Source organism: Primulina tabacum, chromosome 8 (assembly GCF_025594145.1).
Source record: "Primulina tabacum isolate GXHZ01 chromosome 8, ASM2559414v2, whole genome shotgun sequence".
NCBI classification, from domain to species: domain Eukaryota; kingdom Viridiplantae; phylum Streptophyta; class Magnoliopsida; order Lamiales; family Gesneriaceae; genus Primulina; species Primulina tabacum.
The window spans coordinates 39,645,026-39,660,997 of NC_134557.1; the positions used below are offsets into that span (position 1 = coordinate 39,645,026).

Sequence of the window (15,972 nt, forward strand, 5' to 3'; positions counted from 1 at the left end):
AATCATGGTGATGGTTACCATAAACACGACGAGTATGCATTAAAATCATATACACAATCTTTAGTGTCATTGTACGACTTAAATATTTTAAATTTTCAAAACCGAGGCTCTTAAAAACGATACCTTACAAATCACCAATGCGATGGGTCCATTCATTAAAAGTAGCATTCTTCAGGCAAACTACGTATTTCAAGCCTCTGGCTTAGAAATAAATAACAATCCCACTAATATTGACAATGCTACACCAAACCTATAATGGTTCCGTTGCTAGACTATTTACCTTTGACAGAGTCGTTTCCGAACAGGGCTGCAGCCTGACATCAGAGATCTTCAAGATCCAAGAATAAAGGAGACGGTTGTGACAAAAAAAACTTTGGTGTATAGCCACAATTTTACCTGAAATCATCCCAAACAACCAAAAAAGAACTACCATAAACCATTTATCTCAAAGGTTCGAATTCATAGAATATGATTCAAACTATAGCCCTGTATTTTCACATTTTCACTCACGTGTAAGCCTGAGACTAATAACCAAGGTTTACATGCAAATGATCGAGTATTGAACAACACTCGGAAATAACCACCCAAGACCATGTTAATAATTAATAATAATTTTCTCTGCAGGATCAAACCTGTGCGTGCTGCTATGATACTATATTATAGACCATTTCTTCTGAAACCTTGAGCTTATGAAAGACAGCCAAAAAAATTTATGTTTTATAAAAAAATCAAGATTGGTATTTTTTGATAGGTGAAAAAAAATCAAGATTAGTAAATAAATTACATGCATTCCAAGGAAAAGAAGTTAACTTGCCTTTTGAAAACTGCAGTCACATCTTCATTTAACCGTTCCATTTCAAGAAACAAGTCTCCACAATCATTTACATTGACAGTTTCCATTTCAAGGTTTTGGCAACCATTAAATTCGTCCCATTCGAACCACAATTTTGCCACGGACTCCTTCCTGAAGCAGGTGGTATGATCAGCTTCCTCTGGGGAGCCACTAGCAATCAACCTATATGTATAAACCTTCCTCACCTGGCCAGGCCTGAATGCTCGCCCTATTGCTTGTCGTGTGACAGAAGGGTTTAGGTGAACATCAAATATTATAATGCGTGACGCCCCTACAAGGGATATTCCTTCACCACATGCTTTAATTGAGCCAAAAAAAACTTTCGCGTCAGCTGAAGTATTGAACTTTTCCATGTAAGATTCTCGAGTCTCCACATCTGAGTCACCTGTGATCATGAACATCTCTATACCAATTCTGTAACCCTTCATTTTAGAAGTCAATCTCTCGAGAAATTTAAGGGGCAGAAGATATTGGCTGAAAACCAGTAACTTTTCGCCGTTAGATGCACATAGCTGGAGGAGATTTAGGTAGAATTTAGACTTAACACCTTCTCTCACATCCAGTTTCTCCAATATGGTATCAATTTTCCCCTCGTCGATTCTATCTTTAACACCAGAATTCTGGGAGAGAGCCTTCAACTTTGGATGCGCATATATTGCACTGCCTTGTGCATTGATTGTGAACTTTCTTCCCAGCTTTGTTAGCTCTTTAACTTCTTTTTGTTGCCAGGGACTGAGATGGAGAAACACTGAAAAATCCACAAGTCCTGGAAGTTCATCTAAATTGTCACCCTTGTAATAGTGCAAGACTTTTTTCGTCATTTCACGGAGATCTTGTATGACAGTCACTTTCCTAGTGTAGTTCTCATCTTTTAACAGGGTGTGCTCTATCAATTCATAGAATTCGTTCTCTCTACCACTTTTCATCAAGTTCCTACGGGTGGAAATTTTCGCCCTGCCCAAGATACGCCTCTTCACTGCTTTAGATGTCTCCATTTTCAAAAACCTTGGGCGAACAAGGTTTAAAATATTGAAAACTTCTTTTACATGGTTCTGATAAAATGTTCCAGAAAGAACAACCTTCCTTTGAGTCTGAACCCTCTCAAGGGAGGTTAAAACATCAGTGTCCTGGTTTCGAGGAGTGTGCCCTTCATCCAAAATGAGAATCGAAGGACATAGCAGTAAAATCTCTTGGCATGCAACAGCAGTTTTCCCATTATCAGTGTCACATACAATAGAGGAGAACTGTTTATAACCCAAAAACAATATGCTCCTCACTTCTGACCATTGCTTCAGAACTTCAAGCTGCTGTGCACGACTATCAGCTTTGACGGAGTAGAAGTCGTACATTGGTATGTCTTCAACTTGCCATCTAATAAATTCTTTCTTCCAAATGGCCAAAATTCCCCTCGGCAGAACAACTAGAGGTCTGGCAGGAGGATATTTTGCCATGAAACTCTGAAGGAAACTGATTATCATAAATGTCTTTCCAGAACCAGGGGCATGCGCCATAATACAACCTCCAGGATTCTCCACCACCAAGTTGCTTACTAGAAAATTGAATCCCTCAACTTGATGTGGCTTCATCTCCTTCTTGTGTCGTGGATGTGGATAGATTTCAGCAGCAGTGAAATCACAACCAGATGGTTTAAATCCATCTGGGAAAACTTCTTCTATGTATCTGGATGTACGCCCTTCGTAATGGTGAGTCCTTGTGCTATAAATTTGAATTGGATGCAAGTAAACCAGTGGTCAGAGTAAAATCTCGTTTTTTCATCGATCCAAATAAACAATGCACAGACACGGATGGCTTCAGTGTAGAATTTGGAATTAGAGGTGGAACAAAATTATCGTGGAGGAAATTTCAAAATAAGCACTGAAAGGTAAAGACTGGATGTATTCAATACCACGTCCGACTTCCGTCTAGGAAAAAATAAGTTACAAAAGTAACTAAACAATTGTCCAGACAACTATTCGATAGGAAACAGAACTCCATCCAGATTAACCATTTGCAATATTCTTTTGGTGCACATTCATGGAATGAGAAAACGTTAAGATGCATATGCAGCTTAAGATAAATAATGGAATATTGATGTCCTAATCCATAGATATTCCTGATGAAGCAAAATATTTAAAGCCACAAACTAGACATAATGCTTCAAGAAAAACCTAGAATGGCACAATTTATCAATGCATTCTAGACACTGACAACATAAGTACAAAATGGACCAATATGTCAGACCTGGGTGGAAAAAGACGCTTACAATGTGCACTATGAGCATGAACTTATTTAGTTTTTCCATATGAAAGTAGAAAGGTAGTTACTACTCATCAAACATAATCGACTTGATAAGCACAAATGCATTAGAGTAACACAAATCAAGCAAAAGCACACTCGTTCAGATTAAAATTCGGGGTTTTTGGTATGTACAGTATAAACCGGAAGCAAAGCTTCTTTAGAAAACTGAAGTTAACTTACAGAAAAAACTATGACAGATCAACGTGGACCACTTGAAATGCTCACATCAGACTACAAACATAAAATTATAGCAATGATATCCGTTGAACTGAAAATCCATACCTTGGAGAAGTTATACTCGATAATCGTCTCTATTCCTCTCTTAATTACTCCACAAATGCGGCAGACATCACCAATATCATCTTTCAGTATCAAAGTATGTTGGCATTCAATTTCACCCTCAGCTTCATATTCATCAGGAACTTCATTGACTTCCTGGGACATATCAAAAGACTTTCCAACCACTCCGAAACATGTAATAGTGATTCAGATTTTTAAAAATTATGGAATGGACGGACAACTGCCAGATTTTCATCACCAAAAGTTTATATTAATTAAAAAAATAGCTATTTTAATTACTAGAAACCAACATAGATACGCGGTGGATAGCTATCTCAAAAGAATTTGGCTAAGAAGAAGAGCGCACGGCAAGACAAAGAGGTTTTAGTACAGAAATGCAAATGACAAACAGGTAATAGATTATTAGGTTTCAAAATAACAGAATTTAAAAACAGATATAGAGATATGTTTGGTTTTGTTCCCGGGATTTCGGAGGTTTGTTTTGAATAAATGAGGCCGTTCATAAAAAAAAACAATACTACGATCTCATAATTTCCACTGAAAAATTTAAAAAATATCATATCTTTCAGCAAAAATGCTAAGTTGCATTTACTTATAGAAAAGATACCTTTAACATCACCAAAAAAAAACTCCGGAAGAAAATTGTTATATCTGTTAGCAAACAGCTCCAAGTTACGATTTTACAGTTGCAGCACCAAAAACCACTGTGGAGTCGATCTTAGACTACCCAGAACCTAATGTTTGCCTCAATCAGCCACATTGATTTTGAGCATTTAAATATGTGTCATAAGTAGCATTTACTTATAGAAAAGATACCTTTAACATCACCAAAAAAAACTCCGGAAGAAAATTGTTATATCTGTTAGCAAACAGCTCCAAGTTACGATCTTACAGTTGCAGCACCAAAAACCACTGTGGAGTCAATCTTAGACTACCCAAAACCTAATGTTTGCCTCAATCAGCCACAATGATTTTGAGCATTTAAATATGTGTCATAAGTAGCTATGTGAGTTGAAAGAAGTGCAATGACCTTAATAACATTAAAAGGAATCACATAAATAGATCATAAGCACAGTTACCTTCGAACACTCTAATGCAACTGTCATCTCATTCCAAATGCCACCCAGACCATCAGAATTGGTGTCAGAAATTTCACTACTTTCATCCATCTCCATGTCATCATCCGTACCAGAAATAGACGCACTTTTACCTTCTAAGGATTGGGTTTCGCCAGACATACATACATTTCCTTCTCCAGAACTTTGGCGTCGATCAAAATTTTGTTCCTGCATAGTCATGATACAATCGAGTGAATGACAATCAAATCAAATAGATAACTGTTTACGTGATCAATGCATAAATTTTGTTAGTTCGCCATACAAGAAAATCCAGATAACAAAACCAGATGATTGTCCACACCCCCATCCCCACTCAAAATGTAATGCATGGAATAAATAACAATTATGTGGCACAATATTTTTTCATGGTTTCGGCACAAATACAACTCTCAATTTGATAAGGTCATGCTGACACAATTAACAGAATAAGCATGTATGATTCCATATGTAAACAAATTCAGACATAATTTACGACAAAATCCTTAATAAGAAGCTTTCCAGAAGGATTCAAGTTCACTTCCATATATGGAGAAGTAAAGTTCTCACTTCTGACACCATTGTCATCATCTAGATCAATGATAACAACTGGACCCGCCAGATGGGGTGGCTGCACAGATGTAGCAAACTTTTGGACTAAAGCATTACTTTCATCTACTTGATTATCATCAAGGTCGATGACATCAGGTTCAGCTGTTTCAGTTGTCCTTGGCACCATTTTATTTTGCACATCAGAACACCTGTACGGTAGTGAAGAATCCTCTCCATAGTGAGAGTCCAATAACTTCTTCCTTCGAGCAAGAAGCTCCTTAATATCATTGGTTACACTCCCAAATTTTCCAGAATCCAACTCTTCAAGCCAACAGTTTGACTGACCATAATGGATCAGAGTAATCTGAAAGTTTGGAACATGAATTTTTCCTTTTCTGCTCAGACTCAAATCGCCATGAAGCAATGAAAGTGCTGTCGTTGTACCCAATTCCCTCATTTAATTTTATCCTTTTCTGCCCTTTTTGGAACAAATCTGTCGGTACGCACTCAAATCCAGTAAATAAAAACTTTATAAACACCAATAAATTTGAAGTAACACTAACAACTGATGGCCAGTCATTTTTTGCGCATATAACTGATATTTAAATCAAGTTACAGTTTGAAAGTAGTTCTTTATCTTTAAAGTTTGACATACAATTTCTAAGTTCATCATAGGAAAACAATTTTTAATATATTTTTACAACCTTCATGCCCTTACAGCCATACTACCAGACATTCGTAGCACAATATCTCAATTTAGACAACATACTCTACCGAACAGAAGCACCTATGGACCACCAAACCGGTGGAGTTTCTTAGCAAGCTTTTGACCCCTTCAACATATATTGCTGAATGCTGATGCACCAAAATTAAGGGCCTAAATATGATGTGCCCTCACCCTGAGCTGAATTATATCTAAACACATTATTTTCTCTTTGATTGGGACCTATCAAAATACAACAATAAATCTATGCATGGCAGATCCATTGGTTCAAGCATGGGCGGAGCCAGCTAAGGCCCAGTGCCGGCACTTGCCTACACTGGGACCAAAAAAAAACTATGTATATATTATAATTTTTAGGAAAAAATTTAAGTATATATATTATAATTTTTAGGTCAAAAATGTTAAATTTTGATCTTCTAATATTGCGTAATTCCCCAAACTTAACTTAAAAAACAACAAAAAAAATTTCTTTAGTAATTTATAGACCTAAATTTTAGACTCACAATTTTTAATTTTTACTTGATAGTACTATTCTAATTGACAATATGTAATATTCTATACAATTTTTTCCACATAAGCCACATACCTCTTATGATTTGATTAATAGTCATTTCAATTCATATTACCTAATGTCCTCATTTTTTATATTACCAATAAAATCCAGAATTTTATGAAATTTAAGGATCACTTTTTTAATTCAATATTATTTGATCATTCAATTGTTTTAATTTTTTTTTTTTTTTTTGCAATCGAGAATGAATTCATGCATATTTTTCCTCTGCAAAATTTATATTTTCTATCAATTTTTGTTTAGATTGTTGGTTTTGTACGCAATGTTTTTTGTCATTTTTCTGGCGTTTTCCATCGACTAAAGATGCTTCTGGCTTTGTGTAGCTTGTGTTCTAACCTAAGAACACATTATTTATGGTTTTTGTTTAACCGGTCATTTTTTTTTTTGCTTTATTAACTGTAGTATATTATTGCCTATAGTGAATAATGATCCTGACTCCGCCCTCGGGTTCAAGTGGGTCTATATCAAATTCAACAAAGTTGAGATCCGTGCATGCCTTGTGAAGTTCCACCCAGATTCCATACCGATTGTTTAAGGAACATACAACAACAAAAACAACCAATCCTTGCCTCAAACTAACAACGAACACGGAATCGACACAAAAAAATGGTTCAAAAACTCATGAAACAAAATCAAAGACAATATGGGTCAATTAAAAAAATAGGAGTGAGTCACAAAATATTTAAAAAACAAGGACTCTGACTTTTTTTTTAAGAAACAAGGAATTGACTCTTGATTATTACATTAACTGTAATTAAACTTTTAACTTAATTAATTAATTGTCATCTTCTCTTTCTTCTCCGTCGACACACATCTTCCATTTAAAATTGGATTACCAGCTCCCCAAATAAAAAAACCATTAAAATAGCCATCTACCCCATCAACTACATGAAATCCAACTTCACCACCTCCCCTCAGTTTACTCCCAACATGTTCTTGCTCATTCCTCAGATCTATATCTAAATCTACTCCAACATCTTGTCCCGATTCCTCTGTATTTGAAGACCGATTCCTTTGTATTTCAAGAAAAAAAGTCCTGTCGGTTCATGCACAAGTAAGTTTTCTCCATTTTCCTTGGACCCCATGTCATTGTTTTCTTCATTTAGCCAAATCAAATTTTTAATTGACCTAGTTGCAGCTGGTTCAAGTATTGGTGATGTGTTGACCCGACCCTGAAACAAGAGTCCACCCAAAAGAATTGGTCGACCAAGAAGAATTGGGTCGACCAAGAAGAATTTTTCTTGGTCGACCAACAAAATTTTGGTTCGACCTGGTGTGGCCACACTTATTTATGTTTTTCTTTATACAAATTTTCACCCATTCTAATTATATTTGGTGAATTTTGTAGGATATGCCTACAGTTATTGTTGTTCATTCCGATGGTAAATGGGAAGTCTGTGAAGAGCTGGATGAAATCCAGGGTCCAATGCAAAGTTTGTTCCTACTCCAGTAGATGATGATATTTGTTATTTTGAAAATTTAAAAAGTGAATTATATAGAGTTGGGAAAGTAGACGATACTGCCAACTTGAGGTTGAGTTATCTTCTAGAGTTGTCGTGCAACATTCAACCGATTTATATGAGAATGACCATGATTTGAAAGCATATTTGTATTTTAGTTGTCCGAAAAGTAGGTCAGTGCTTCAAGTTGAAATTGAACATGTTGCTTCTTTTGATGTTTCAAATAATGTGCACGGAGTTAGTATCGATGAATACAATAGTAATTTTAACGAATATAGACATTTTAATGATTATTTTCACTTGAATATTGTTTCTTTGGATCGTAATGATAGAAGAGAGTTTTTCGACAAAGCACATAATGTGGATGTCATCCATGTGGATCGTAGTAACACGGCTGAGATATATGATGAAGCACGTGATGTGAATGTCATCCATGACTATCAGATCGAGGCATATGTGGTTGCAAGTAATGACGCAAATGTGGTTGCAGATGTGGATATTGATAATGACACATTTTCATTCACAGATGGTTCAAACTTGTTTGTTGGTCAAGAATTTTCAAACAGAGAAGCGGTGAAAAAGAAGTTAAGTAGAATCAGTTTGGAAGCTTGCTTTAATTTAAGACTGTAAAAAGTAGCCAAAATATCGCCACGGATCAATTGCCCGATATAACCACGCATCAATTGCAGCTACAACTAATCTGACCCTACCATCGAGGGGATTCTTCGTAGCAGGTTCACTGATGCCCAGGGAATGCAAGTTTTTGAATTAGGATGTCTTGAGTTTGATGTTAGGAGCCGTGGACATTCAGCCATAGTGGACCTGGAATCAAAAAAATGCACATGTCGAGTTTTTGATATTGATAGAATCTCATGTGCTCATGCTATTGCAGCCAGTTGATTAGCCAAGATTGATTTATATGATTTGTGTTCAGAGTACTATTTTACTATGACATTATGCATGGCTTACTCAGAGATTGTTTATCCCGTTCCCGATGAAAGTGAATGGCCACACAACAATAATTTTCCAGTGATCTTGCCTCTTTTGTTAGAGAAGAGACTTGGCAGAAGAAAACAGAACAAAATTCCTTCAATTGATGAATTCAGCAAAAGATAAAAGTAGATTCAGCATTTGGGTCGACCCAAAGTTACAGCATTTGTGTCGACCAAAAAGCAAACAACAAGTGTCGACTCAGGTCCTTTGGCTAGACCCAAAAGCAAGCAAGGTCGACCGAAATTTCCAGTCTTTGGGTCGACCCAAAAGTTACAAGGTCAACCCAGAAGCAGGAACCTTGGTCGACCCTTTGTTGGCTACATCAATTTTGTTTTTGGGTCGATCCAAAAGGCTGGAACTTTGGGTCGGCCCAAATTGCTAGGTAATTGCTGGTTTGTCGACCCAATATAAATATGTGCTTCATATGTTAATGAAATTGTGATTCATATGTTAAAAAATGTAACATAATTGTGAAATTCTTAAAAAATGTAACATAGTTGTGAAATTGTGATTCATATGTTAAAACATGTAACATGGTTGAATTGTGATTCATATGTCAAAACAAACATGTATCATAGGATGTTAAAACATATGACATTATAGAACATACTCGTGAAATTATGTGATTATACTTGTGCTTAATTGATTCATACTCATACTAACCTCTCGACGTGGTCGCTTCGCCACATGACATAACCGCATCAGGAGTCACTTGAATATCTAAAACCAAAAAGTTTATTATTTAATATACTTTATATAAATATATAATCAAAAAGTGCATTACCTCACCTTCGGAGGATTCCTCTGTTATGGTTGGAAGGTCAGGCTCAAATATCGGTTGTGGGTGTGCTTGGCTACTACTGCCAATTTCCCTAGCCATATTATCATCTACACCTAACAGTATACATACATCAAACAAATTAAAATTAGAATGACAATTCTAATAAATCAATCTCTTACGTAAACATAAATATAATTAATAAAATTAATCACCAAAATCTGTCTCGGATGATTTCCTCTTCCGCCTTCTGCTATAGGCTATGCTATAATATCTCTCCTCACGCACTGGCGTCGAAGACCTATTCTCAGCAACACCTGGCGTGTGAGACCTGATCTCAGCAAAACCCGCTCTAATCTGTTCGGTCAAACTCGATCTCAACTCATCGAAAGCCAGATCTACATGCCTGATACTCGCCCTGGTCTCAATAAATCCTGCTCTCATCTCAAGACGCAAAGACGTAACGGAATCCTCCAATGCAGTCAACCGCCTCTCGAAACGATGCTCCAGGGGTGATGGGCGGCGGGAAGTATTGAGTCCAAAGTGGACTCTAGGACCCGTACGTATGGAAGAAACCGGTGCTGGAGCTGGATCTAGCGGCATGAGCAGAACGGGTGCTGGAACCATCCGAAGATAAAGGCGTGTGCCGGATTGAGGGAGATTCCAGAGGGTGCTCGCTACATATGACTGTTTGACCCTGCCTCCACAGCTCGAGTACCCGAGTGATGACCGCATCGGGCGCAGAATCAACAAAAACTCCGGTCAGTATAATAAGGTGAAATGAGCTCCTCGGGAGTAGGAATCAAACATCCAAGACAATCCTACATTTAATTAATAACGTATCAGATTAATTAAAAATTTATGTCCACAGTTATTATATCAAATCAATTCATATTACTTACATCTATGGCACAGTCACCAAAGGCTGCACTGACATCAACAGCAGATGGGGCATGGTTTGAGGGCCACGTGTTAGTCACCCACTGAAATATCCTGGGCAACATCAAACCGTTCATATCTCTTCTCTTTGCAAACTTTTGTGCCACGCTCGGATAACATTCATAAGCGAGGATCTGTAACATAAATTTCAAACAATGTTATTAGTAAAAATAAAGATAGCAAATCCACTTTAACATTCAAAAAATAATATACCTGCATAGGCAGCACAAAACCACCGACAAGGAAGGTGCCATCAACTTCTTTCCGACCATGTGCCTCGGTGAGGTGAGTATATCGCCCTAAAAGGTCCTTCTTCAAACATCGGACCGCAACACGATAAGCTATTCTACCCCAAGGATAAGTATTAAACCTATCCAAATCATCTACAAGCCTCAAGTATTTAGGGTTGATCTTGATCGTCTTTTTCTTAGTCCCCTCACCGAAGACGGCACAACAGAAGTAAAGACTAGCCATCTTTAACTTCTCCACATCTATACCAGTCTCATTCTGCACTTGGACACTGATCTTTGCCTCCAAATCATTCAAAACAATCTTAGACTTACCGGCAAAGTGTCTGGTGCCAAAGACACCTCCATATGGTAGATCTTCGGGCTCTATAGCGCAATCGAGACCGGTTATTAAACAATACTCTATCAAAGAAAATCTAACCGGCTTCTTGCGCACGACCATCCACAACTCATCACTACCAGTATCAATTATCTGATTACTCATTAAATACCAGATAATTTGACTAGAAATGTTAAAATCTCTATGATACCTAACCAAATTACCAAAAGGAGACTGCTAAAAAAAAAAGGCTCTCTCGTCGTTGTTGAGGTAGTGATGAATCTTCTCGGCAATCTCTTTATATCTAGATTCAAGTGTCAATTTGCAGCGAAAAATTGCATCTCTGCCTAGTTTTCTTGGCAAATACACCTGTTACAAATACACATAAATACATTAGAAAAATAAATGGAGAATTTGGGTGGGTCAACCCGGTCGACACAAGATTCGGTTGACCCAAGAGTGGGTCGACCAAAAAACGTTTTTTGGTCGACCCACGCTTGGGTCGATGACGTGGGTCGACCAAGCTTGTGTCGACCCAAGCGTAGGTCGACCCTTTCTTCTTCAACACGAACACAAACCACAAATCACGTACGCAGAAGCAATAAATCGAAATAAACATGAACATTACCAGATTTTGGTTAGCCATTTCTTCGATTGAGTTTGCGTCGAAAATTTCCGGGCGTCGAGGGAAGGGAATTTACGGGAATAAAAATCGATCTGCAGAATGCAATATTAAGGGTTTTAATCAAATTTAACGGTGTACTTACACTTAAAACATAGAAACATTTATGTAAATTGACTTATGGATCCTATTTTTTAAATAAATCAAAATGTACTCCCTCTCCTCTAAATTTCCCAAGACAAGATGTACATAAAAACATGCCTCCATATAGAACGTGTCCATGCTTCCAGACAAAAAAGAAAAGGAAAAAAAACAAAAACAAAAGAAAAATCCTATGAGAAAATTACCGCTTGGAGTAGTGGCCGGAAACCTTTTCGCAGAGGCATCCCCGTAATACATTTCAGTAGCAGCATACATGTTACACTAAACCAAACAAAAAATAATTAAAATGGAGAGTTACTCCAAATCAGATGTCGATATTCGAACAAAACAACACTGAATCCACAGGGTTTCAAAACAAGGGTAACAATATTTTTATTTTTACTTTAAAATGATCGAAAAGCACCAAAAAAACAAAAACCCAGACAAAAGTACAACTAATAATAGAAAATCCCTTTCATGGAGATACGAATAATTACTCACATTGCTGCCGATTTAAATGAAAAAATGATATGGGTGGGTTCTTCTTTTGGGGGGAAATCAGTAGAAGCAGAAGACACATGAAATGCTTCTCGGAAAGTCCGATGGTCTCGTGACACTCAACTGCTGACTACTGACACAGACGACGCAAGCTAATTCATGTGTATTTTATTATTATTATTCCTTTTTCCACACGGGAAAATTACTAATGCCAGAACAATTGTTTTTAGTGCATATCAAATTTGTCGCGATTGACCGTAGAACCCTCGGTCATTATTCTCTCCTCTTTTATACATACGTTTTATATTTTTATTTTAAAAAAAGAGCACCGATTGTGGTAAATATGATTATATGAGTCAGAAATTCATTGAAAGTAAATCCAGACATGTATACGAGTAGATAGAGATCCGGAAGAAGACAACAAACAACGACCCTTATTAACATATATATATATATATAAGCAGAGTTTTTACCAAAAATAGTAATTTTCCGTCAAAATGTCAATTCTAAAAAAGGAAATATATATCATGAATATTGAAATATGTGTACTGCAATAAATGATAACTTCAATTATTACTTGCATTGATTATATCGATTCATTTAGTTGAAATTTGAATTTAATTTATTTTTATATTATTCAAATATAATTTATGTATTATATGATTTTTATTTTTTTATTTAAATTGAAACTAATCTCTATTGAAAACATAAATTATATTAAGTATCATGTCATTGCCATAGACTAACACAATCCAAAATTTTGATATATGATAGTGATTATTAGCCAAAATTTTGCTTAAAATAGCAAGTTCCCGCCAAAATAACAATGCTAAAAAAAGAAAGATATAGATATAATGAATCTCGAAATAGGTGTACTGCAATAAATGATAACCTCAATTATTATTTGCATTGATTATATCAATTCTTTTACTAATTCAAATTTGAATTTTATTATTTTTATATCAATTTAAATATAACTTATTATTTTCATTACCAAGAGTCTACAAGTTTTTTCCATATATTTTATTTTTTTGATATAGATGTATTATTTATATTTTTTTATTTTATGGAGTTCACACATATATGAAATAATCAAGCGTCCGATCATGAAAAGAAAATATTCTCAAATAATGTCATATATATATAAACATAGTTTTTGTTCTATTCAAAAAATTTCCGCCAACACTAATATGTTATAAAAGAAAAATAGTTGATAATTATTAATATATTTACTTATCATATTAAATATTTGAAACAAATAAGAAATAAATATGTAAAGAAATATGATTTTTTTCAATTTATTTTTTAAAATTTAAATTTAAATTTGATGTTTTTTGAAAAGATAAACTACATTTAAGTATTTGCATTGATTATATCACTCTATTTAATTCCAATTATGTTTTTAAGTTGTGTTATTTTTATAGAGTAAATTTTTACTATTCTATATCATATTAAATAAAATATCAAATTTTAATATAATATTAAGTTTTTCAACTATTTTAAAAAATGTCATTAATTTTTTGTATATTAACTCCATGTGAAATATTATTATTATTATATATTTTAATTGAACTTTAATATATGTATCTTAATAAAAATCTAATTTAAATATTTTAACATTTTCAAAAATTAAATAAATTTATTCATCTAAGTAAGTGACATAAAAATTTAATTTTCAAAAAAAAATATTTATTTATTATTAAAAATTTTGATAGACAAATAATATATGATTTTTAAATGTTTTTTATTTTTTATTTATTAATAACCGTTTCACTTAAACAAAATAAATAAGTCAATTTAATAACAGAATATTATTATCATCATTTGAGTGTTATCTCAAATGACATAAATATTTTGATATGATAACTTTTTATAATAATATTTAAAATTTAAATATATTCATTATATTATATTAATTATTTTAAATAATTATTCAAACATTAATACTTACTAATTTTAATCATTAATTATATAAATCAACACTCCGTGCATCGCACGGGTGAAATGCTAATACCTCACAATGTTTAAGTGATATTTTCAATGAGAATATGTTTCACCATGAAAATATTTACTCATGTCATCTCAACTTTTATATAAAAGTCATCAGCTCTTATTTTGTTACATTTGCTAAAAATTGATGCTGAAATTGAGGGAAACATACTTCGATAAATAACAAAAATTTGAGGAAGTAACTTTTAGGAAACTCCTTGAACTTGATTTAACGACTTGATTTTATCGGATAAAATGATCAAAATCATGATTGGTCACATAAAACATGTTTAATATGTAAAAGATGTCTACTTTTTAGTTTCAATGTAAATATCACAATAATTAAATATTTTTTTAAAGTAATAAAATTTTCAAAGTATTTTTTAATCATTTCGAAATATTTTCTTTACAAAAATAATCAGTTCAACACGCTTAACTTTTTTCTTTCTCTACTCATCAGTCTCATTGCGAATTTTTGGCTATTTATTTTAGCTATTTAAAACTAAGGATATCATTGAATATAGTAAATGATGTGCGGAAACATATAATAAAAATAATTAACATGTTTATTTATATATGATGTAAAAGAATCTAAAGTATATAGTAAAAAATCAAATAATCTTGTTGATTCACATTAAATAACTGTAAAAATTCAACGGAGCTTCGATGAATGCTACCCAAAAGTTGAAGAATATTATTGACGGTGAATCGTTTTCATCATCTTTCTCTATACTCGCTCTCTCTATTTGGTGCTCCAAATTGTGTTGTAATTTGATTGAACAAGCTTCGTTTACACAAATTATTAAAAAATTCAACGCACCAAAATATTATGTATAAAAAAATACAATAAATTAAATGCAAACAACTCAATTCATATATACAAATCAACCATAAATTGTTTATCATTACTTGAGATTTTTTTATAAATCAAATTTTTTGTGTGTAATTTATTGTATTTTTTTATACATAATGTTTGGAACGTTTAATTTTTAATAATTTGTGCAAACCTGTCTTGTTCGAACAAATAATAACACATTTAGAATATCAAGTGGAGTTGATAATTCATTGCGCTCCAATACACGCACCGCTGATGAAAGAAACAATGTGCATGAATTTAGCAAGATCGTTATATCGACTGTTATATCGATGAAAACGAAAGATTTCAAAAAAATCACTGAAACAAGAAGGATAAAAAAAATCCTATCCCCGTGGATTTGCAATGGAGGATGCAAAGACTCGCAAGATTATGCAAAAATTGGGCAATCTAGGACACAGAAGAATGAAGTAAGGGAGAAGGAGCAATAATATCACATCGAGAAGAAAAATGTTAATGATCCAAGGTTGAGTGACGTGCAACGTAAGTAATTTATCAAGAGGTTAGAACAAAATTTTCGTAAAAGATTCTGTCAATAAATTATGTATTTCATAATTTTCTTTTATTTTTGATTTTTTAAATGAAATGTAAATTTTAAAATTTTAATTATATGTAATTTCAAAAAAAATTTAAGTATGTTGCATTTTATTATGTATTTTAGGTAAAAAGTTATTGAATAAAATAAAAATTAATAATTAAAGTATGAGCTCTGCAACATG

At 33.9% G+C, this 15,972-nt stretch overlaps 1 protein-coding gene across 1 annotated transcript; it reads right to left on the reverse strand.

Moving 5' to 3' along the window:
- LOC142554777 (protein CHROMATIN REMODELING 35-like) lies at positions 1-12,537 on the reverse strand. Its single transcript, XM_075665453.1, is given in 15 exon segments — positions 1-396; positions 815-2,569; positions 2,763-2,775; positions 3,421-3,586; positions 4,531-4,737; positions 5,042-5,440; positions 5,442-5,590; positions 9,509-9,565; positions 9,635-9,739; positions 9,839-10,379; positions 10,526-10,696; positions 10,776-11,282; positions 11,522-11,688; positions 12,099-12,174; positions 12,394-12,537. Coding segments are annotated over 14 exon segments (4,311 nt in total). The 5' UTR covers positions 12,169-12,174; positions 12,394-12,537; the 3' UTR covers positions 1-392.
- Between the last annotated feature and the right edge of the window lie 3,435 nt (positions 12,538-15,972).